Source organism: Sminthopsis crassicaudata, chromosome 3 (assembly GCF_048593235.1).
Source record: "Sminthopsis crassicaudata isolate SCR6 chromosome 3, ASM4859323v1, whole genome shotgun sequence".
NCBI lineage: Eukaryota > Metazoa > Chordata > Mammalia > Dasyuromorphia > Dasyuridae > Sminthopsis > Sminthopsis crassicaudata.
Genome location: NC_133619.1, coordinates 642,113,333 through 642,136,774, shown reverse-complemented (window position 1 = coordinate 642,136,774; position 23,442 = coordinate 642,113,333). Strand labels below are relative to the sequence as shown.

Sequence of the window (23,442 nt, the reverse complement as noted above, 5' to 3'; positions counted from 1 at the left end):
TTTTGGAATAGGCAAGAAGGTCTTGTTTAAGGAATATAGACTTCAAATGTCATATGAATTTCATTGGGAGTTTAGTAGCAATATTAATTTGTATTAATTATTTTCAATCTCATGTTATTAGTGAAACATAGAGAACATTTCAGGATCATTCTTGATTCAGGAACTGGAATTATCTTTTAAAGATTTCTTGGTGTTCCTGTGGGGCTGTAGAAGGATCACATAGCATTTGGGGATGAAGATGCAGCCTAGCAATCCAGTACTGGAGCTTAAGATGCAGAAGATCTCCACGGCCACCATCATCTTCCCTTTGGTGCTCTGGTAGGTGGGGAGGAAGGAGACCCAGACGCTGCAGAACACCAGCATGCTGAAGGTGATGAACTTGGCTTCATTGAAAGTGTCGGGGAGATTTCTGGCTAGAAAAGCCACAGTGAAGCTCCCCAGGGCCAAGACTCCCATGTAGCCCAGGACAAAATAGAAGGCAATGAGAGAGCCCTCATTGCACCCCAGGAGGATGTGCTCTCGGTCAGAGTGCATGTCTGCTTCTGGGAATGGGGGAGAGAGCAGCAGCCAGATTACACAGAGGAGAACCTGAAACAAGGTGCAAAAGATAACAACAAAAATGGGTGCTCTGGATCCCATCCATTTCCTGCTCCTGCTGCCTGGTCTGGTGGCTCTGAAGGCCAGAACCACAATGATGGTTTTGGCCAAAACTGAGGAGACGGCCACTGTGAACATGACTCCAAATGTTGCTTGTCGAAGGAGGCAATTTATTGCAGTTGGGCAGCCAATGAAGAGCAGAGAGCAGAAGAAACAGAAGATAAGGGAGATGAGGAGGATGTAGCTGAGATCCCGATTATTGGCTCTGACTATGGGGGTGCTTTTGTGCTTCACAAAGACCCAGAGAATCAGAGCTGTGAGAAGAGACAAGCAAGCAGCTAGAGAAGCCAAAGCCATCCCCAAGGGTTCTTCATAGGTCAGGAAGATCACCATTTTGGGGAGGCACTGATTCTTCTCCTTATTGGGATATTGATCTTCAGGGCATTTCACACATTGATCTGCATCTGAAAAGAATAAATGAAGTGTCAATATTTTAGCCTTAGAAAAACTTTCTATCAGAGGATAGTCATAGTTAAAAAAATAATATAAATTGCTCAATTTACTTGCATGGGCGTCAGAATCTGATGGTAGTGGATAAAATAGAAGACTTGGAAGACTCAAGTTTTAATTCTGCTTTAGATAGCTCTGTGACTTTGTGATGCTGGCCTAGTCAATTACCTTCTCGTTACTTCAATTTCACCATCTGTAGAATGGGGATAATTATGCAATCTTCTAGAATATAATGAAGATTACATGATTTTACATATGGAAAGAGTTGAGCAAATCTTAAAGTATATATAAATTATATGAATTTTGTTTTGTGCATGACTCTTCATAACCCCATTTGGAGTTTTCTTGTCAAAGAATATGGTTTTGTTTGGTATTTCTTTCTCAGGTCCATTTTTCTGGTGAGGAAGCTGAGGTCAATAGGATTAAGTGAATTTCTCACAGCCATATGGCTAGTATGTTTCTGAGGCTAGATTTAAACTCAGGAAGATGACATCAGGTCCTGTATAGGCCTTCTGATCCATCTTCCAAACAGCTGCCACATAATTGCTAGCTCTTATACGAATAATATTCTCAGAGTACTGGTGAAATATGAGGTATTATTCTTAGTAATGACAACAACAATAACCATAAATGTGGCAGTTATTTGTCACTAAATGAAGAAATCAAATTATTGCTGTATTCATTTCCTGGATTTGTACCATAAGCTTTTAAATGGTTCATCTCCTTAGCTTAGAAGTCTCTGTTCTTTGTATTTTCTTCTCACAGGAAAAATTACTCTATTCTTCTGAATATATGATTCTTTCTAAAATGTGTGTGAAGATAACTACAGCTTTTCAAGATCTTGGTGTGTTACTCTTTCCTGTTGACATTTTGGACATACAAGGACATGTCTTTATATGGCTATTTATTGACATATTTCCTTTTGGACTTTACCAACATGACCCTTAAGTTATTTTGATGGTCATCAACTCTGAATGCTGTAGGAATATGAATTGAAGGAATTGAGTATGGTTTGCCTGGAGAAGAGACACTTCTGAATGAACATAATAGCTGGTGGGATGTATTTGTTCAAAGCACTTATAGCTGGAGGAGGAACTTGACTTACTTTACTTACAAATCTTAAAGCAGACTAGGAATGAGAAGAGGAAATTTAAATTTGATGAGTCCTTGAACTTATAAATTTGCAGCTGTACTTCCCTTCATAGAGAAGATATGTTCTAATGAGATGTTTTTTACTAAAAGATCAATGGAAGAGGTAGAGATATATCTTAGTTTTATGCTGAAAAGTTTCTTCCTGCTGTGTTTTAGGCATATCTCTGTTCTACTCCTTCTTTATCAGGCAAGTTGAATAACTCTTCCTAAGCTAGTACTTTCATTTTCCTTTAATGATCAATGATAGTTGCATGAATTTCCTTCCCAGAGATCTTATTCCTGGAGACATTGCTCTAGGTTAAATTATTTCTACATCATGAATTATTTTCCTTTTCTTCATATTGGTAATAATTTGTCATATTTTGGCCTACTTGAAAAAAGTTTTTAGCTGAAGCTATCTTTCAAATATATCTGGATCTTCACCAGAATCATAGTTTTGCATTGAGTAAGTGGAAATTGGGCTTAAAAAGATAATCGTCAAGAGAGATCCAAGAAATTTTCTGATTTGGTTTTGGGTTATGTAGATTTGTGCCTTCTTAGCCCCCATTATGCATCAAATGGGTAAAAATCAGGACAGTTGAAATGAATTTAAAATTGCAATAGATTGCATTTCAGTACCCTGGCTAGTGTCCTCTCTTTCTTAATTAGCTATACTCCTATGAATAGTCCCTTCATCTTTCTTTAAAACTGTTTCAGCAGTATTTGCATTTTGTAATTGATGTCTTGATGAGAAAGACTTGCTGGAAATTCTCAATCCCTACATCAATGGGAGACAACTTAGTAAATAAATATTTCTATCAAACTAATTCTGAGCAATTGAATTACTCAGATATTGGGCAAGAAATTTCTACTTTGGTGGACTTGAAATCCAGAAGCACTCATGATATTAATCATTTTGGGTTTTCTGTCTCTTTGACCTTTCTGATACTTCTTCTAGGCTTTTCTTGGTCTCGACACTATATTCCATAGATAACAAGTTTCCATTGCCTTGTTGTCACCTGGAAGACTCATTCAGCTTTGTTTGATCACCTTTGCCTGTGTTTGCTGAAGGAAAACAAAACTGTTTTCACAGACTTACCTATCTTGGAGGAAATGTGCCCCTCTGTGCAGGGGACACAGTCAAAACAGCAGACAGGCTTTCCCTCTTGGGATTTCTTCTGGAATCCAGGACCACAACTACTGCACCTTGACTGAGGAAATAAATATCCAAAGGCCTTTGAAACAATATTGTTCATAACTTACCAAAATTTATTACTTTTGCTTAGTTTGTTTGTAATTGTATTGCAGAGTCTATCAATGGTATTTTCCATCAGTAAAATAGTTATGCTGCCAAAGATTGGATCAGTTTCCTTTCAAAAGAGACCAGATGTTAAGCATCCAAAAATTGTATTTCTTTCTACTTGCAGAAAACAGGATGATATTAGGATCAGAACAAATAGCTGAAATTTTCTTAAGTTAGTAATACAAAGAAATAAAACAGTAGAATGGAAAAGGTAAGAGATGTCTTCCAGAAAATTAGAGATATTAGAAAATGTCATGCAAATAGAAACATGATAAAAGACAAAATGTTAGTGATTTCTTGAAAGCATAACATAATCTGAAGAGTTGAAAAGAATACAAAGCATAATTATCCAAAGGAAGTTCTTCACATCACCAATAACCAGTGTGGATAGCCTCAAGAAGGAGATATCCTGGAGAAGGAAATCAAGTGTTCCTTAGGAAGCATTGCCAATGAGAAGGCTGGTAGGAAAAAAAATGGAATTCCAGCTGAACTATTAAAAAATCTGAAAAATAGAATCATTTAAATACTGCACTGAAATAGCAGCCAGTTTGGGAAACCTGACACTGATAACTGGATTAGAAATCACCTTACGTGTGAATTCTAAATAAGTACAATACCAAGGAACATTCAAATTACTGAGCAATCACACTCATTATATATATCTGCAAGGTTATATTCAAGATTTTAAAGCTAGCATTCTATAATAAGTGAATCAAGAAGAGGAGGCTGGTTTTCAGATAGGTAGAGGAACTAGAGATGAAATTATCAATATTGACTGGATTATGGAAAAAGGAAGGTAGTTCCAAAAATAACAAAAAAACCCTCTATATCTGCTTCATTGATTACACATTGATTGTGTGACCCATAACAAATATGTCAAGTCTTTAATGAGGTTGGAATAACAGATCATCTTATTTGTCTCTGGAGGAATCTGTATGTAAGCCAAGAAATAACGGATGGGATTAAAGCTGGAAAAATTTAGTGGTTTTGAAATGGACATTAAGTATGTCTAGGTTGTATATTATCTGAAATTAAGTTTTCTGGGAGAAATACCAACAATCTCAGATATTAAGACTCTTTTTTTGAGGACAAAGCAGGGAAGAAGAATCAAGAAACCTTCTTGAGAGAGTGAAAAAAGTTTACAATTGAAGCTAGAAATTTACAACAAAAACAAGAACAAAGCAACATTTTTACTCTTGTTGACTGGTCCCATCACTTCCTTGTTAATAGTGGGGGAAGAAATGGAAGTAGATAAATCTAAACATCATATTAAAAATGGCAAAAATCTGTACAGGTAAAAATTATGGTTTTTCAAGTAGAAATGCATGATTTTGAGATTTAGACTATGAGGAAAGGTTAACATAGCATAATCAACAATTTTGAATTGTGATGCTGGAAATTATTGACAATCCATAAAACAACACAAATATGAAACCAATTAATACTTAAAAAATGATTCCAGGCTATTATTTGGAAGACCAAATAATGAAGCAATAGCCTAAATAATTTGGCCCCATACTGGAAACTGGAAAATACACCAACGTGGCAAAGAGTTAAAGACAAAAAGAAAACAAAATTACAGAGAAAGAGATGGATAGGTATTACCACAGAAATTAAACAACTGTACTAACTTCATCAGATGGTGAGAAGAGAACTGCATGGTGGCAATATTCCATGGTGTCCCATGGATATAAATAAGTGGATGAACACCAATAATATCAGTATGGAATTGTAGGTTTTCCACCACATAAGAATTTTAAGATCTCCTGGGGAGGAAACATTAATTAGCAAATTTGTTACCAACAGACATTTTTGCTAAGACCATTTAGTACAATGTATTGAAGAAGTATTTTAAAAAGATAATGGAATCACTTTCCAAGTGACTTAAAATGTATCAGGAGTTGGAGACTACAAACTTTTCTGAATACCTTTCAGTGGATTTCCTCAGTACAATAAACATTTGTGTGTGTGTGTGTGTGTGTGAAGTGTAAAGGTAGTGCTTCATTGCTTATTTCTCCCACTTAATAGTGATCACTTTTATTAAGCAAGAGCATTATGCATTTGATTCTATCCTATCCATTTCCTAGAATTATTTAAAACCATTATATGAGAGACTTGCTAATAACCAAATGAATTTATATAAAAAGTAGTAATTTTTTCTGAAGTAAAGCTAAATTCTCCAATAACTCTCTCAGGAGCAAACAAAACAAAACAAAACAAAACAAACAAAAAAACAAAAAACAAACAAACAAACAAAAACAAAAAACAAAAAACAAAAAACAAAAAAACAAACTATTGCAGAGAAGGGAGAAGCCAGGAGGATCAATAACTCTATTTTTAATTTTTTTATTTTTGCTGAGGCAATTGGGATTAAGTGACTCATCTAGGGTTACACAGCTAGGAAGTGTTAAGTGTCTGAGACCAGATTTGAACTTAGGTCCTCCTGACTTCAGGTCTGGTACTCTATCCACTGTATCACCTAACTGCCCCCAATAACTCTATTTTAGAAAATTTTTAGAAAAGAAACCCTACACTGAAGGAAATCGTAAGAAAAATTCAGTTATTTCTTCAACTTCCTTCCTGTACCTCATCTATTAACAGTATAAATACATATTGTGTTTGGTTACCACATGATTCTAAGAAACTAAAATTTGCCTCAACTATAAAGAGAGCAATGAACAAAAGTCGTTAGACAGGGAGAATAATTGCATTTGTAATTTGTAATTTTCCTACCTATAGTTCAGAGCAATTGTATCTGAACACATAACTTTTAGTCAAATGCCAAGAAGGAGCCACATGTGAAGGATATTGATTCTATCTTTTTATCTCCCCATTTACCCAGTCCTGAAATTATACTTGAATGTATATAAGAATAAATGTATTAGAGAGAAAGGAATTGTTTTATAACAAGAAAGATCTATTCAATTTTTGCAGAATTTAGGTTCCTTGAATAGTTTAGCCTTATACCCATAATTTGTACTGACTTGATCAGGTATTGTGGTTCATTTCATTATATTAAATTTTTAGATTTCTCAAATTCCCTTTATTGAGTCTATATTTTGTCTTTTAATTTTGTCATTACTCATATAAGGAAGGGGATCCCCTTAGCAGAGCAATTAGTATATTTATAAATGTGTGACATGATTGACAAAAATGGGGGAAAAAACGTTATTATTAATGGGGTCTTGAGTTAGACATGAGAAAATCTAGGATTTGATTCAAGAGTTGCAGTGTATTTAGAGCCCAGATGTCAATCAGGCCACTGCAAGCTTCATGCAATTTTATTGGGTTTAGCAGCAAATGGTCAAAAAATTTTTCCCATTTCTCCTTTGGATTCCATGGACTAGATGATTCTCCTACCACCTCAGCTATACAGTTGGAAAATCTCATGATTTCTTGGGCTCTTTATCTAAAGATTTCTCCCCCCCCCCGCCCCAGGCTGGGGTTAAGTGACTTGCCCAGGGTCACACAGCTAGGAAGTGTTTTAAGTGTCTGAGATCACATTTGAACTCAGGTCCTCTTGAATTCAGGGCTGGTGCTCTATCCACTGCGCCACCTAGCTGCCTCATAAAGATATTTTGATGTTTTTTTCTTTGCCTTTTCTTGACTGAATTGTGTATAAAATTTGATTTGTAAGTTGTTTTCTCCAAATAGCTTTTGTGGCATTTGCCTCATTTAAAAATGCAAGTGACTAGTGTAATGCCTATATTCTTATGTTTCTATCTTTGAAAAGCCAGCATTTTAATTATTATTCACCTTTTTCTGCCTTATGGCCCATACTACTGCCTTCTCTTGGATGGTGAATTCTTCACCATCTGTAGCCTGAGGAATAAACTCTCCCACTTTGACCAGGACTTCGGTATCATTCCTAAAGGTCACATAGTTGAGAATATCATAGTTTGCCACAGACTTCCTCTTTGTATCCAAGACCACCTGTTTTCCAGCACTATTGTTGAAGTGGATGTTCTTCAGAAAGGAATGGAGCTGAAAGTGAAGAAAATTAATTGGAAGTTCGTTACTCGAGTCTCCCAGGAATATTTGATAGAGTCCCCAGTATCTTCTAATAAGCAAGGATAGTACAATCCTAAGATTTTTCAAGTGTCACAGAACTGGGATGGACTGCTAATAAATTGGATAAGAGAACCGGAATGCCAAATGTTCTTATCTGTCTAGAAATTGAGCCAAATCTCAAGACTGAAGCAAAAAAAATGTCAATCCCATGGAAAAGACCAGGAAGGTCTTTTCTGTTTTTGATGAGAGTGAAATTTTGGAAAGAAGATAGAAAAAGAGTGCTTGCAATATAGATTTAGAGTACGTGGGATGCTACAGTTCTCACTGCTACAGTTAATCAGACTGCTTCTAATGTAATTCATCAAGCATTTGATGAATTTAAAACTTTAATTAATACCCACTATTTTCAAGTCCTTATACTTGATGCTTTAAGGTATAATATGAAAATCACAACTATGTGCCTTCAAGGAGTCTACATTCTTTTGGATGATATATCAGCAAACTAGAAGAACAAATATTGTATGTTTTATGGAGAAAGTAAATATTACCAAATTAGAATTGAAAGGGTAAATATTTATATAGCACCTACTATGTGCAATATATTTTTTTAACCAATATTATCTTATTTGACGAGGGAATTCAAACAAAATTTCTTAAGTGATAGCAAAAAAATCTAAGCCTATAAGGAAGTTAGAGATTCTAGGAGCCAGAAGTGAGGTAGTAGTATGTCTCAGACTTAAGTGACTGTGCAAAAGTTTGTAGTTCGTTGATGTAATTCTAACTCATAGTACATCCAGTGAGGTAGTTTTGCTGAAACATATAATATATTTAAGAGTCAAAGAGTGAAATAAGCTTGGAAAAGTGAAATCAGAGAAGTAAAGGATTTTAATTCCAAACTGAGCATTTTTTCATTTTCTATTAGAGGCGATAGTGAGAGGAATTATGTTTTTTGAGTGTGTTATCATATTATGCCAAGAGACATGATCATGTATTTTTAGGATGTTATTTTGTTGGTCTTCCTTTCTCCAAAGTCTTGTAATGTATTTATATTTTTGTATTATATATTTAAATTTATTTTACATACCTATATAACTACTGTGTACCTGTAATCTTTCTATACATTACCTTCATTATTTACATATTCATAATACACACAATAATTTTATACAACTATATATAAATATAGATGTATTTACACACATATGTTTATGTTGCCTTTAAAGGAAAGTTTTTTAAATTCTGTGTTCATATCCTATTGTATCTCATTTTTCACTTAGAACCATTCTGAATGCATATTTCTTGATTGCTTGTCAGTTCTGTAAAGGATGATTTGCAGAAAGGAGAAACAAGAAATGAATAGGCCAATTAAAATGCTTTTCCATTCAACAAGTACCCATCAATGCCTCCTAAATAGTATAGATATTTTGCTAGTACTGGAGACTAAAGACAAAGATAAGAGAAATCCCTATTTTAAAGAAGCTAATTGTTTAGAAAAGTGATGTATAAATTTTTGTATTGAGATTTAACACCCCATATTAAGGTGTAAGATAAAGGATTAGTCAGAGAGCAAAATAGATGGAGCCCTGCCCTGGAGTCTGGAGGAACTGAATGTAAATCTGGCTTCATACACTTGACACTTCCTAGCTGTGAGATCCTAGGTAAGTCACTTAACTGTCATTGTCTTGTAAAAAGAAAAGAAATTATATCTAAAGTTAAAAGGAACCTCACTAGATACTTAATTCACCTTAATTTGTTAACAGATAAATCCTAGGAAAATCAAGTACTATGTTCTAGAGCCAGGATTTGAATCCAGACTCTAGAACATAGTATTTGATTTTCCAGGATTTGAATCCAGGTTTTTTTGACTTTAGCACAAGAGCTCTCTCCATTGTACTATGGTATAGTGGAGCAGCTAAGACATCCAGGGTAAGAAGAAATGCTTGGTCCTGATTTCACCCAAGGAACCTCTAGGGTTGATGATCTTACTCTTTCCTGATATCCTCCTCATCAAAGACCCCCAGGAACCACTTGATCTGGATTCTCACTTCTGCATCTTTTACAAGGATCTGAAATGATCCTATTTCTGAAATGACTAGAATTGACATTCTAAGTTTGTTGTGCAGGGGTTACTCAATGAAAAAAGTGGAAGCTGAGTTACTAATCCCTTATCTCTCTTCTGGATATGGCAGTTCTCACAATCAGAGATTTAGGTATTGGTGCTTATAAAGGGGACCTTACCTTCCAGGGGTGAAAAACCCTCTTGTCTCCATCTATATCGGATTCCTTTTCTGATTTCACCAAGAACATTTTATGAAGGGCCCAGGCCACAGCATACACAGCAGTGTAGACAGTGTAACTCTGGTCAGACATAGTGATGTCTAAATAGCTCAAACGTAATGTGTCCAAAGAAGCATTTGGTGAACAGACCTCTACATTTTCCTCTCCATGTTTATATGTACACCCAAATGCTGTTTCCCAGAAATTTTTAAGAAAGATATCCTCTGGGTATTGGGTTGGATGAATGGTTTTCAGGAAATGTTTGAACCCAGGAATCTTACTTGTCTTGTCTGAAAATATCAGAGCTCCATGGAAATTATTGAAATAGATGTAACTGGGTCTTTTGGCAATATCCCAGTGACTGCTGGTGATCCATATTCTTGTTAAAAAGACATAAGCATTCTTGGTAAACATCCAGCTCAAGAGTGAATTTGTATTTCCATAAATGACAATCACCTTGGCTGTTGACTTTAATATGTGCATTATAAATTTTTCATAAAAGTTAATATCCCGTGACTGACCAGTGATGATCTTTTCTGTAAAGGCCACACAGACATCATTTCTGGTCATTTCTTCTTGAAGATCTCTCAGGAATTTTTCACTTCTTGAATCATCTGAGGCAACAAGACCCACCCAGTTCCATTTGAAATGCAGCATTAATCGGACCATACCACGTATAAGATAGATGTCCGTGGGGGCCATCTGATAAACAGAAGGAAACTGAAGTGGGTCACTTAGGAGTGGATCAAAGACACCATAGGTGATCTAAATAGGAATCAAACATGAGTCTTATTCAATTTAATGAATTAATGATAAATGAAAGATTCTCCCATTCCACCATTCCACATCTGAAACTGCTCTCTTCATCCCCTTCTCCTTCATTTCTGATACAGTACTTCTTGTGATCTAGGCCTTCACAGAGGGGTCATCTCCTTCATAATAACTGCTGTAGCTGCAACAGATATGTGTTTTTCCTCTTTTTACTTCTTTGTTTCCCTAGCATTGAATAAGGGACTTGCAAATAGTAGATACTTAATCAATATTAGCAGCCTTCAATTGCATAATCTCAAAATCTTGGTAGGTCAAAATATGCTGCTTGCTACAAGACATGATAAAGGGAACAAGCCTGATTTCCTCAAACTCTGTGATTTCTTTTATTTCTCTGATAATCACTTGAAAGTGAAATTAGACACTAGAAATCTTCAGAGCTCTTTAGTAGTTGAATATCAAGTGGCAGACCCTCAAAAACTTGCCTCTGCCCTCCAACCAGCATAGGCTAAATTGAACTTATAATTTCTTACCTGTGGGGACTTATAGAGTTCCAGTAGGCTTCCCATGGAGATAGTTAAATCAGCAGTGGCTCCTCCAATAACCACCACAGACTTCCCCTTCTCACAGCTGTAATTTGGAATGGTCTGTCCTTGGCCTGAAAGCCACATGAGGGAACTCTCCAAGGTCCTCTCATCATTGTGATAAGCATTGTAGATGTGGAATCCCAGAGTAATGTTGGGTAACAGATTGGGGTCCTTGTTGATTTCTTCTATAGCAAACATTAATGCCAGGACTTGGTAATAGTGTTTGATCAGCCACCTGTAGTGGGAGGGAGATTGTCAGGGAAAAAGAATATTTCTGGATCTACTTTCCTCTGAATTAGAACTGAAAAATTTAGAAGAATTTACTCATCCTATGAAATTATAATTTTATTCTCTTTTGTAATGACATTGTTATATTCTGAATACTTTACTCTGTTACTAGTAATAACCCAGATACAAGAGTTTTTTACCCTCTTCCCTTATCTGACCTGATAGCAACACAGATTGTACTATCCCTATTCAATTTTAGTGTTATATTTAGAACATCAGAGCAGCTCTCTATCAGTTATCAATTCATCTCCAAAAATCACAACCAATTTCTTTACCAAATTCTTTACCAAATGAATTCTTAAATTTTTTTAAAAAGTGGAGCAAATTAAGACAAGTATAAAAAATAAGGTAAAAATTGGTGGGGAAAATGGCCATTAATTTGGTAGATAAGATATCTCCCACCTGAATACGTATCTCAATATAATCTTCAAATCTTACTTAACTTAAAAATAAAAACAAATAATATTTAAAAAATTGGAGGCACAATGAAGAAATTATTTTTCAGGATTATGATTGGAGAAGGATTCATGATCAAAAAGTTATAAAGTATGTAACAGAAAATTTTGATTACATATATCTATATCTATATCAATAGCTATCTATCTATACATATACATATATACGCATATATATGTATACATATGTATATATTTACTGAAGCTATTGGGGTTGTGACTTGCCTAGGATTACACAGTTAGGAAGTGTTAAGTATCTGATCCAGATTTTAACTCAGGTCTTCCTGACTTCAGGGCTGGCTCTCTATCCACTGCATCACCTAGCGGCCCATATAATTTTTTTTTATAAAAAGCTTTTTTTTCCCCTCCACAAAAACCCGATGCAAGTAAATTTAGTCAGTCTTTTAAAAAATTACAATACTAATTTAAATGTTCTTATATCCAAGATACATTAAGAATTGTTTCACATTTGTAAAAAACAATGCCATTTTCTAATTGACAGATTTTTAAAGAATTTAAATATAGTTATCAATGTAAGAAATTCAGACTATCTCTAGACATATGAAAAGATGCTCCAAATGGTTAATAATAGTCACAACAATAAAACCAACTTTGAATCATGATCTCACATTCACCATATTTACAAAATTTACTGTTAAATAGAGAAATGTTATAAGAATATAGTGTAATAGTCCCATTAATGTACTATTGATGGGACTATTAATTCATTTAGACTTTTTGGAAAGCAATTTGTATCTATGGCTCAAAATTGACTGAATTGTAGGTATTTTTGATCAATCTTTCAAAGTGTTTAAAAATAGAGAAAAATATGAAGTGAAATATATTTAATATTTCTTTTTGTTGTGGCAAAAATCTGGACATGAAAGTGTTGCCCACTGATTAGGAAATGGCTGAATAATTACATATGAATATATTGAATACTATTATGCTCTTGAAAATTAAGCAGTATGACTTTATAAAATCAACAGAAAACTTGTAGGAACTAATATAGTATGAAGAATGAATATAAATTTATATATATGTACTGTTTTATATTTACACACACACACATATATACTGTTAAATAAATATATAAATTTGCTGTCATAAATACCAATTTATACAATTATTTACAATTTATTTATGCAATTTTCTTGCTTGATTCTGCTTAATTGTTACATATTTTTCTTTTCATTTTTGTAAGATGATATAAAAATGAATCATTAATAATTGAAAATATTAATTAAAAGCATAATGGAATAAGTACTTACTGACAGTCTTCAGCATTGTGTTGAGGATGAATGAAAAATCTTTTCCAATATGGAAGTTTGTTCAATTTATGGAGAACTAAAGGAAAAAATCCTCCAATAACAAGATCCCCATCTCGGTAGTATGTGGGGCTAAAAGTTCTTTCCAGACAGCAGAGGGTCCCTTTCTCCCTACTCAAAGAGAATGGCAGTTGTGAGATCAGGAAGAATAGGAGGGAGAACATCAAGGAGACTGCTGTTCAGCTCCCAGCCAAGGCCAACCTGTCTTCTAGCCAAGTTTGTGATGGACTATGAAGGAAGCAGGGCAACAACAGCTGTAGCAGTTTCAGGTGCCTCAGGATGGGAAAACACTCCTACAGGTGAATGTCACTTGAACAGCTTCTCAAGCTTAATTCTGCTTCTCACTCTTGTGGAAACAGAATGAAATATGACTTTGGCACATGACAGAGATGGAGGCATTGCTAGTTAGACCAGAGTGTATTTATGAGGATTTGCCCTGGCTTAAAGATCATTGAAACACCCTGGTTTGTCTATGTGGATAGGATTCTGTGTTTTCATCCCTCAAGCAGAAAGAGGGAGTTTAGTCCATCAGGGACCCTTGGGACCTTTGCTGCCTGGGGCTCTGCACCTGTGTCCCTGTCTGAGTAAAAAACTTGTTTTTCTCAATCCTCCTTCCCAGCTCCTCTGTCGTCCTCTCTGCTAATTGGTGTCAAGTGGATCGGAGCCCCAGTGACCTCTCCAGAGGCAGAGGAATTTCATTCTATGTGAGAACCTGTGTAGGAACCTGGACAACTCTGGTCAGGTGTATCAGAGTAGAGTATATGAGAGGTGACAAGGTCAGAAAGTGGTATTGACTGAATGGCCAAGATTTAGATCATCTTAAATTTCTCTTACCCATATCCTCAAATCAGGAAGCCCTGCCTCCCAGAGTTTTTTTGTTTTTGTTTTTGTTTTGTTTTGTTTTTTTTAATAATGATCTCTTAGATAGGTCCTGTTCCAAGTATCTTTTCATTTATTCTTCCAGCAGCACATAGAAGTTTTTCCTACCATTATTGGTTGACAAAGACTCTAAAAGATGATTTCAAGATGATTTCTAACAACTTTTGCTGTAGAAGAACCCTCCTTTTGATGAGAGAAAGGAAAGGGGGAACCCTGTTTGTCGGCACAAAGATCCCATGAGGCACAGTGTCCCCTATAAATGAATTTACAGGCCTGAAAACTTAGATTGATAAATAAAAGGTTTATTGTAGAAATTTGGAAGTAAAATTCAGTTAGAAAGACGCCAGGGCCAGAGGTGGCCGCTGGGCAGGCAGGAACCCTCACATGGCCGGAAGGATACCATGTTTTTTTTTGGGGGAGGGCTCCTGCAAAGAGAGAGTCCAGTTTGGCCCTTTTATACCTAAAAGGAGATTGTGGGTGGTACTCCAAGTTCTTGGTGGGCTTTTCAGTTAGCTCAGATCCTGTGGGGGCTAGGAGAAGCTGAGCAGATAGTGGGGGCTGGGCCCGGATATTCAAAAGGGTGCTTTTTGATCAGGATTTGTGAATCAAGGTCAGCCATGGGGGTTGGGCAATCAGATAGGAATCTTAAAGGGACCTCAACCCCCATCACTTTTATTCCTGTAGTCAGTCAATACTCAGATCTTCAGCTTAAAGCATGCCTAATTTTGAACTAAACATGTCATATTTCAGTTTTTTCCTAAAATAGGACCATATAATCTTGCTACATTTTCTTAAATGCTATAAAGATTTATACTTTGAGGATCAGTTATATAATTAAATGAGTCATTTAAAATTTAAGACAGAATTCAATAATCTAAAATAAATATTAACAATTTACTCCTTCAGTGACAGAATTTTCTTAATGCAGAGGACTTTACGTCCATGGATTTATGTCCATAAATTCATGGGTATAGTCTCTAATCCCAAACTGTATATTCAGTGGGCTTGGGTTCCAAAGACAAAAATCCAAATAGTCCCTTCTATAAAGGAATTTTTAGTCTACTAAGAAAAACAGATATAAGGTGAAACAGTTGCTTCTTTGCTTGAATCTATGATGATGCTTTAAATCTGATACTACTGTAGTAGCAAGCCCACAATGAGTTGTTTTGTGCTTTTCCCCACCACACTAAGTCAGGCATTCTCTTCTCTAAAATTGTAGATGTACTCATAATATTCAGACAAGGGAATAATGTCACAGCATAGTTGCAATGAGGAATATTGTGCTCCTTGTAGTCAGAAATACTTTTTCAATTCCAGATGGGATAACTAGTATGGCGATAAAAATTATGGGTAAGAGAATAATCTATGCAAAGTAAAGAAAATAAGAAGAAAGGAGGACAAAAGGAAGGGAAGTAGAGAGAATAAAGAGAAATAATGGGAGAAGAAAAACAACAGGAAAAGGATAAAATAATAATGATGATGATGATGATATTGATGATGATAATGATGGGATTGATATTCTAAAGAAGAACAAAGATTTAGAAAGAAAAGGAGAAGGATGAGACTAGAATAGAGAAAAGGAAGAAAAAATGTGATGAAATGAAATGACTTGCATTCATACAATATTTCTTTTGTATATTGACATTGTTTCAAACAATTCCTTAATTTAACTTGTGTGACATTATTCTCATTGTAAAGGCAGAGACTAAGGCACATATGGAAGAAAGAACTTGCTCATGATCTCATAGTAATTATTTCATGCCTGTAAATAAGGTCATTCAGTTCTTTAAAGTATATAAAAAACAGTTTAACTTTGATCAATTTGATCATGATTCTAGTTTCCTTAGTGGTAACTACCATCTTTGAGGTACTCTAGAGAGAATGAGACCACTCAAGCTATATTTCTTTCAGAACTGTATTTTATTACTAAAATGTCATTAAATCCTTTTTCATTTCCAGAGATGAATTTTTATTCACTGTAATTTAATTGTGAACTTTCTGAGGAAAATTCTTGAAGAATATGAAAAACTTAACTTTCATCTCGAGAAAATATGAAATATGGGCTATTGTTCCTTTTTTTAGATGGGTCCAACAGTATTCCCATTTTTTTGGTGAGAGAATTCTACTTTTTTTTCCCTTCATTTTTTTTTCAAGAGCAAATGATCAATCTTTTCTTATAACTAATGTCTTGAAATATTTGTCTATATCTTTGCATCATTCTTTGGCCTGGATGCTTCAATTTTCTATGTAAAATTGACATTTTTCTATGTCTCTTATTTAAACTTTCCCAACTTGTCAATGTTTAATTTAGATGATGGCATTAAGAATGAATACAGTGCAACAAATTTTGCTGAAGGGCAAAATTTTGCTGAAGGGCAGTGTTTTTCAATTTATGTCCTCTAATTATGGCTTAGAATCACAAGAACTTTTTTCTGCCATGTCACTCTTTTGACCCATTTCTTTCTTTCTTTCTTTCTTTCTTTTTTTTTTTTTTTTTTTTTTTTTTTTTTGAGGCTGGGGTTAGGTGACTTGCCCAGGGTCACACAGCTAAGAAGTGTTAAGTGTCTGAGACCAGATTTGAACTCAAGTCCTCCTGAATTCAGGGCTGGTTCTCTATCCACTGCGCCACCTAGCTGCCCCCTTGACCCATTTTCAATTTCAGTCTATTGGATAACCTAAACCTTTCATTCATATTGCTGGTATATTTCTTTACAAAATTTTTGTAAGAAGTCTGAATAGTCAAGCAAAAGAAATCCCTCTATTTGCTATTTCCAAAAATAATATATTTGAGTTTTAACATTGAGTCTATCAGTTCTCTGTCAGGAAGTTGTGCAGCCAGTTTCACCACAAACTATTTTGAATAATCTTTTTTTTTTTTTTTTCTGGATATGCAGAAAAAAAAATTTCTAATCACTCATTACAGAATATTCCTCAGAGATTTGAGTAAATTTCAATGACTTTTATATCCTGCTCCAGTCTTGTATCTGTGAAATGGAATTTTTGAACTTGTCTAAGGGTTTACATATATTTTTATTGAATTCCATGTTCTTAGATTGACATCCTTGTTTACAATTTTTAAGATCTTTTTTCTTTGGCAAGAATGACAATTATAGCTTCTTTTCATTCACTTATATATGCAACATCTATGTCAAAATATAGATCCATGAGAAATTTTTTTTCCAAATTGATTTTGATTATTAATGATTTCTTTTTGACTATCCATTCAAACAACTTCAATTCCATTTCCATGTATCACATTCTTTCCCACACATTAATATTTTTATAAAATAATAGTATTATATACTTTATCCATTTGTTAATTTTAAAATTTATTTTCTTAAAAAAAAACAGAATAGAAAAACAGAAACAGAAGTCAACAATAAAACAAAACAGAACATTGTCAGGTACCCAGCACAACATCAGAGAAGATTCAAAATATATAACAATAAATCACCAGTTCAAGAAAAGATATATAACAGTAGAAGAAATATATTCATGAATGTCGGATCTTTTTTTTTTTTTTTCCAATTGTAGGTTGTTCTTTTGTTCTCTGCTGCACATTAAAAGAAACAAACAAACAAAACTGTATTCTTTTTTTTCTCTTTTATTCCCTTTTACCTCCCTTAGTCAGGTTATAGTAGAGCAAGGATGTATTTATGCATATGTAAAGGGCTGAAACTCTGAATAGGTGCACTTGAATTAGACAACTGAGCACTTAAGGCTGATTACCTATTTAGACAATGACTCTATTAGCATATGTTTGGAATTGCTCTTCTCTTAGTTAATGCTGGCTCTATGTTTGGGGTTAAGAGATTTATAGGTAAGGATTAGGGGGTAGGATGAGAGAGGTGAGAACTTCACTTTGCAGCAGGACCAGGAAAAGGGAGGTTGGTGGGGAGCTTGTGTCAGTTTGTCTGTCTCCTTCACTTCTCCCCCTAAAGACCAAGGACTTTACTTATCCTGACTCTCGGCTGTTCCTGAGGCTTCCAGGGAGCTAGTCCTTTGCTTTACGTGCATACATATATAGAAATACACATACACAAACCTCCCTGCTAAACCACACACACACACACACAGACACACACACACACACAGACACACACACACACACACACACACACACACACACACACACACACCCCTCTTTCCTATCCTTGCTAATTCTTTGCTTTAATTCTGTTCTTTAACAAGTCTTGCTATTACTTAACCTCCCCCCCAATCCATGTATCCCTCTCTTGTCTTTTTCTCCCATTCTTTGTTTCCTGCTTCTCCCATTGCTCCCCCCTTATTTCTTTATAAATTTGGCTATACTGTTCATGGCATATATATAGTGTCTCCTATTTAAGTCATTCCCAGTGTAAGGTTTCAAAACTATGAGCACTTCTCCTCCTTTCTAATGCCTTTATGCATATTAATCTTCACCTCATTTGTATAAAATAATTATTATTTTATCTTAACTTTGCCACAATATTTCTTTTGAGCTGATAGCTGATGTTAACATTAAACATATGGTTTACATTTCCATGTTTTTCACATAGAAAAACAGAAACAAGTTGTCCATGTTAAATTCCTTGAAATTAATTCTTGATTTTGATTCTTATATGTTAAATTTTTTATTGAGTTCAGATTTTGTTGAAAAAAAAAAGTCCTGGAAATCTACAAGTTTATTGAATATCAGCTTCTTAGTGTACTCAAAGGGGAACATTCAATAAGCATTTTGTAGCTGTTCCCATTTGCCTTTCAGGATGATTTATAAGAAACTTTTGTTTAGAGAGTGCTTAATATCTTGTCTTACCAATATTATACAGCAAGAATTAAATAAATTGACTCCAGGATTAGTTGTGACTACTATAAAATATATAAATATTTCATTGTATCAGGCAAGTTAAGAATCATTGTATTATCTTGTGTTCCGTAAAAACACTCAAGGTCTTTGAAGGGGAATGTCCTGGCAGCACAAGACCTAACTGGGCCTGGGCCAAAGATCAGTTCTCTAGCCAGAATATCAGAGTGAGAAATTTTAACAGAATTGACTTAAATTTAGTCCAGCACACTAATAGGGGATGTGAATTAAAATTAGTAAAGCCTTATATGCATCTGTTAGTTGTATTAATGTATTATCAAGTGCATGTTTATATTTAAAGTTATGTGATTCAATATCCCATTGTTCCCAGTCCTGTTTAATTATTAGTGTTGGGAGAAGTGTAGTAGCTGATCTTGATGCCAGTTTGGTCTTCATTAAAAAGTCTTTGACAACGTTGCTGAAAACATCATGAAAAAATGAATGGAAGCAAACACACAGTCTTGCTTTTCCTGATTGGTAACAAAAGCATCATCCATTATCTAGGATGTGGGCAAGCATGCCATCATGAAATTTATATATAATATTGATAAACTTCTCTGCTCAACCAAATTTTGATCTAATTTTTCACAAGTTCTCTCAAATGATAGTATCAAAAACCTTAGTCATATTGATGAGCATTAGGAACAAATCTCTGTCCTGCTTCTGCTATTTCTCCTAGAATTTTTTTACATTAAGTACCATATTGACCACAGGACTCTGAGATAGGTAAAAAGAGGTAAAATGGTACAGATAACTAACTTTGCTTCTTTATTGATTTTCTTTTGTTCTCTGCTGTACACTTTTTACTTTATCCTTTTTTCTTCATTTTTGTCCACCCCCCAATTAAGTATGTGAGTCTGGAGTCTTCCTGTCTCTGTGGCTGAGTACTGTGACTGAGAGAGTCTTCTATCTCTGAGACTCTCTTAAATACCTCAGTACGATTACATCACTACAGCACACTGAGCACATGAAACCATCACATCATCATAGAGAACCATTATCTTACACTGAGTAGGTGATCAACCACAAGTACCATGCAGTCCTTGATTCAAGTATACTTCTTCAGAGTTCTGGTCCTTTACACCTAATGAAAATCTTAGACTTATGGCTTACATTTCCAAAATATAGCATAAACATAAAGATAAACAATGTTTTTATTGAGTCCCTTATAATTAGTACATAATGCTTACTTTATATTTATCTCAAATGTCAGATTTTCTTTTTTAAAAAACATTTTATTTATTTTTTCTGATTATGCATGTATATTAACTTTTTAATATACATTTCATTATGATTCATGTTAAGAGAAAAATCAGAACAAAAGGAAAAAAAACACAGGAGAGGGGAAAAAACAAACAAACAGAAAAAAGAAATAAACATAGCTTATTTTGATTTACATTCAGTCTCCATAGTTTTCTTTCTGGATACAGATGGTATTTTCTTTCCAAAGTTTATTGGGATTGCTTTGGATCACTGAATCACATAGAAGAACCAAGTCTTTCATAGTTGATTATCTCACAATCTTGCTTTTACTGTATACAATGTATTATGGTTCTGCTTTTTTCACTCAGCATCAGTTAACATAAAATTTACAGGCTTTTAAAAACTAGCTTGTTCATCATTTTTACAGAATAACAATATTCCATTACCTTCTTATGCCACCTTCATATTCAGCCATTCCTCAATTAATAAACATCTACCCAATTGTCCAATTTTCTGCTACAACAAAAAGAGCTGCTACAATATTTTTGCACATGTGAGTCCTTTTCCCTCCTTGATGATTTCCTTGTTATCCAGACTCAGTATTGCCACTACTGGATCAAAATATATGCACAGTTTTATAGCCCTTTAGGAAGAGTTTCAAATTGCTCTCCAGAATGGTCAGATCAGTTTACAACTCTACCAACAATGCATTAATGTCCCAGTTTTTTTTCACATCCCTTCAATATATATCAAATTTTCTTTTAAGTTTAGATCTTTTTGCAAAAAAATACTGAAAGTATGACAATTCATTGAATGGTGTTTTCTGTAATGTGCTGTTGTCTCCAGAAGCTTCAGATCACTCTCTGGGAGGAGATCTGCTGTGCCAACTCAAATCTCTTGGACAGGTTCTTCTTCCTGTAGAGAACCATTGTCTCCAGACAGTTGCCATTAACTCTGGTCCAGAGTAGTGACTTCCCTCTTTTATCCTCCCAGAGAATGGGCATGGGATAATGCAAGGGCTTCTGGGAAAAATTACTTCAACCAATGAACTTGCTTCTCCTAAGCATGCAAGCTCTTCCCCAGGAATTCACAAGTAAACTCCCAGTAAAGGCCGGAACTAGAGAATTGTCAAGTACCAACTTAGCACTTAGTAAAAACCTAATATCTCATTATCTCATTAGTACTTAGTAAGAACCTAACATCTCCCCCTTTCTTTTGATTTAGAACATAGGGTGGTCATGACCTTGAAATATAAATCCATCAACATGGGAGGCATTACACATAATTACATAGATTACATAAACACATAGTAACATAGCAACATAATACATGCTAGAAGTATATAACAAATAACATGATCAAATAATCATAAATTGAGAATTTATGCAATTTAGCAACAGAATCATAGGCCACTGTGCTTCTTTTGTAAGCTGGCATGGTGAATTTAAAGCACTGTCTCCCCTTAAAATGTCATATAATGGTTGTAGTTGATTGGTAGTTAAGCCTAACATTGGACGAATCCATTGGATATCTTCTATTAATTTTTGGAAATCATTTAAGGTGTTCAACTTCCCTGTTCTGTGAGTGTCTTAGGATATACTTCATATCCTAAATATTGAAAAGGAGCATGTCTTTGACTTTTTTCTGCAGCTATATGCAGTTTGTAGTACTTTAGTGTTTCCATGGTCTTTTGTAGACATGCTTCTAACATTTGTTCCTCAGGTGCACATCCCAAAATATCATCCATATAATGTAACAATATTACTTTTGGAAAGGCTTTTCTTACTGGAGCAAGAGCAGCAGCAACATACATTTGGCACATAGTAGGTCTGTTTTTCATTCCCTGTGGCAAAACTGTCTATTCATATCTTTTATAAGGCTCAGCCAAATCAACAATAGGCACTAAAAAAGCAAATCTTTTCATAGCCTCCTTATCTAGAAGGATAGAATAGAAACAATCCTTAATGTCTATAACCCCACGAGGCCATTCTCTTGGCAACTGAGTAGGAGATGGAAGTCCAGGCTGAAGAGTTCCCATAGTTTCCATCTGTTCATTTACTCTTCTTAGATCAGTCAACATTCTCCATTTTCCAGATTTCTTTTTCACCACAAATACTGGGGAATTCCAAGGACTTAGAGAAGGGCGCAAGTGTCCTTGGTCAAGTTGTTCGTTCACTATGTCTAATAAGGCCTGAATTTTATCACTTCTTAAGGGCCACTGTTCTACCCACACTGACGGTGAAAGTGCAGGTAGGCCTTCAACAGCAGCTCTGCCTAAAAAGCCGAAGTGCTTATTTGTAATCCTATCTGCTGTAAAATGTCTCTTCCCCACAGATTGATGGGGATATTTTTAACCACAAAAGGAGTAAAAACTCCTGTTTCACCTTCAAATATTCATCTCAAAAGCCTAGCACTAACTTCTGCTGCTATTGATCCTCCTACCCCAGACATGTAGATGTCTGCCTTAATCTTTGACCAGTGATTGGGCCAATTGGCACCTCTAATAACTGTACGTTCTGCACCTGTGTCTACCAATCCTTCAAATGGTATTCCATTTATATAAATAGTAAGCATAGGTCAGTCAGCTGTCACAGCTGCTGTCCAATATATTCCTGGATTTTGTTCATTGGAGTCAGAATCTAGGCGACTATCACCAGGTTGCTTATTAGGGGTATGTAACAATAAGCCTGATGCTACTACTTCTCCTGGTTGATAAATCACACGTTGTCTACCTGTGTTAGTGACTGGGATATTAGCTACACGTTCTCCAGTTTCCCATACCAGTGTATGGATGGACACTGTTTTGTAGGCACTCTCAGAAGGTCAAGAAATAGTCAAGCCTACTGTGCCTGGAGGCAAAGGATCCATAGGCTCAACAGGAACAGATTTCACTTTTCCAGAGAGTATCTCAGTAGTCTCTTCTGCACACAACTCTATTTTTCCTAATTCAATCCCTTTCTTCCATCTGATTGCCTTTTGGCTGATTGATCATGTCTTAAAATTCTCTGGATGTAACCTCGGCTGCCATCATGCCCCACTTGGGGGGCTGAATCTGGGCCCCGCCTCTCATTTCCCTGGGTCAATCTACATTCAGAGGCCCAGTGGAGACCCTTGTGACATTTTGGACATGGAGTGTTAGGTCTTCTCTCACCCTGTCTTCTCACTGTATCTCCATAACTACACTGAGCTCTTAGATGTCCAATTTTTCCACATTGAAAACATTGCCGAGTTTCTCTAGAAATCCCTTGCCAGGAGGGACCCT

The 23,442-nt window shown here is 35.2% G+C and overlaps 1 protein-coding gene across 1 annotated transcript in view; it reads right to left on the bottom strand.

The window, feature by feature from the left end:
• Window positions 1-156: 156 nt before the first annotated feature.
• The window catches only part of LOC141562613 (vomeronasal type-2 receptor 26-like), a 59,234-nt gene continuing 35,948 nt past the window's right edge, over window positions 157-23,442 (bottom strand). Inside the window, exons 3-7 of the mRNA XM_074302617.1 lie at window positions 11,131-11,419; window positions 9,791-10,594; window positions 7,298-7,525; window positions 3,338-3,449; window positions 157-1,061 (exon numbers count right to left, since the gene is read on the bottom strand). Of these exons, the coding sequence (XP_074158718.1) occupies window positions 157-1,061; window positions 3,338-3,449; window positions 7,298-7,525; window positions 9,791-10,594; window positions 11,131-11,419 (2,338 nt within the window). The remainder of the gene's footprint in view (window positions 1,062-3,337; window positions 3,450-7,297; window positions 7,526-9,790; window positions 10,595-11,130; window positions 11,420-23,442) is intronic.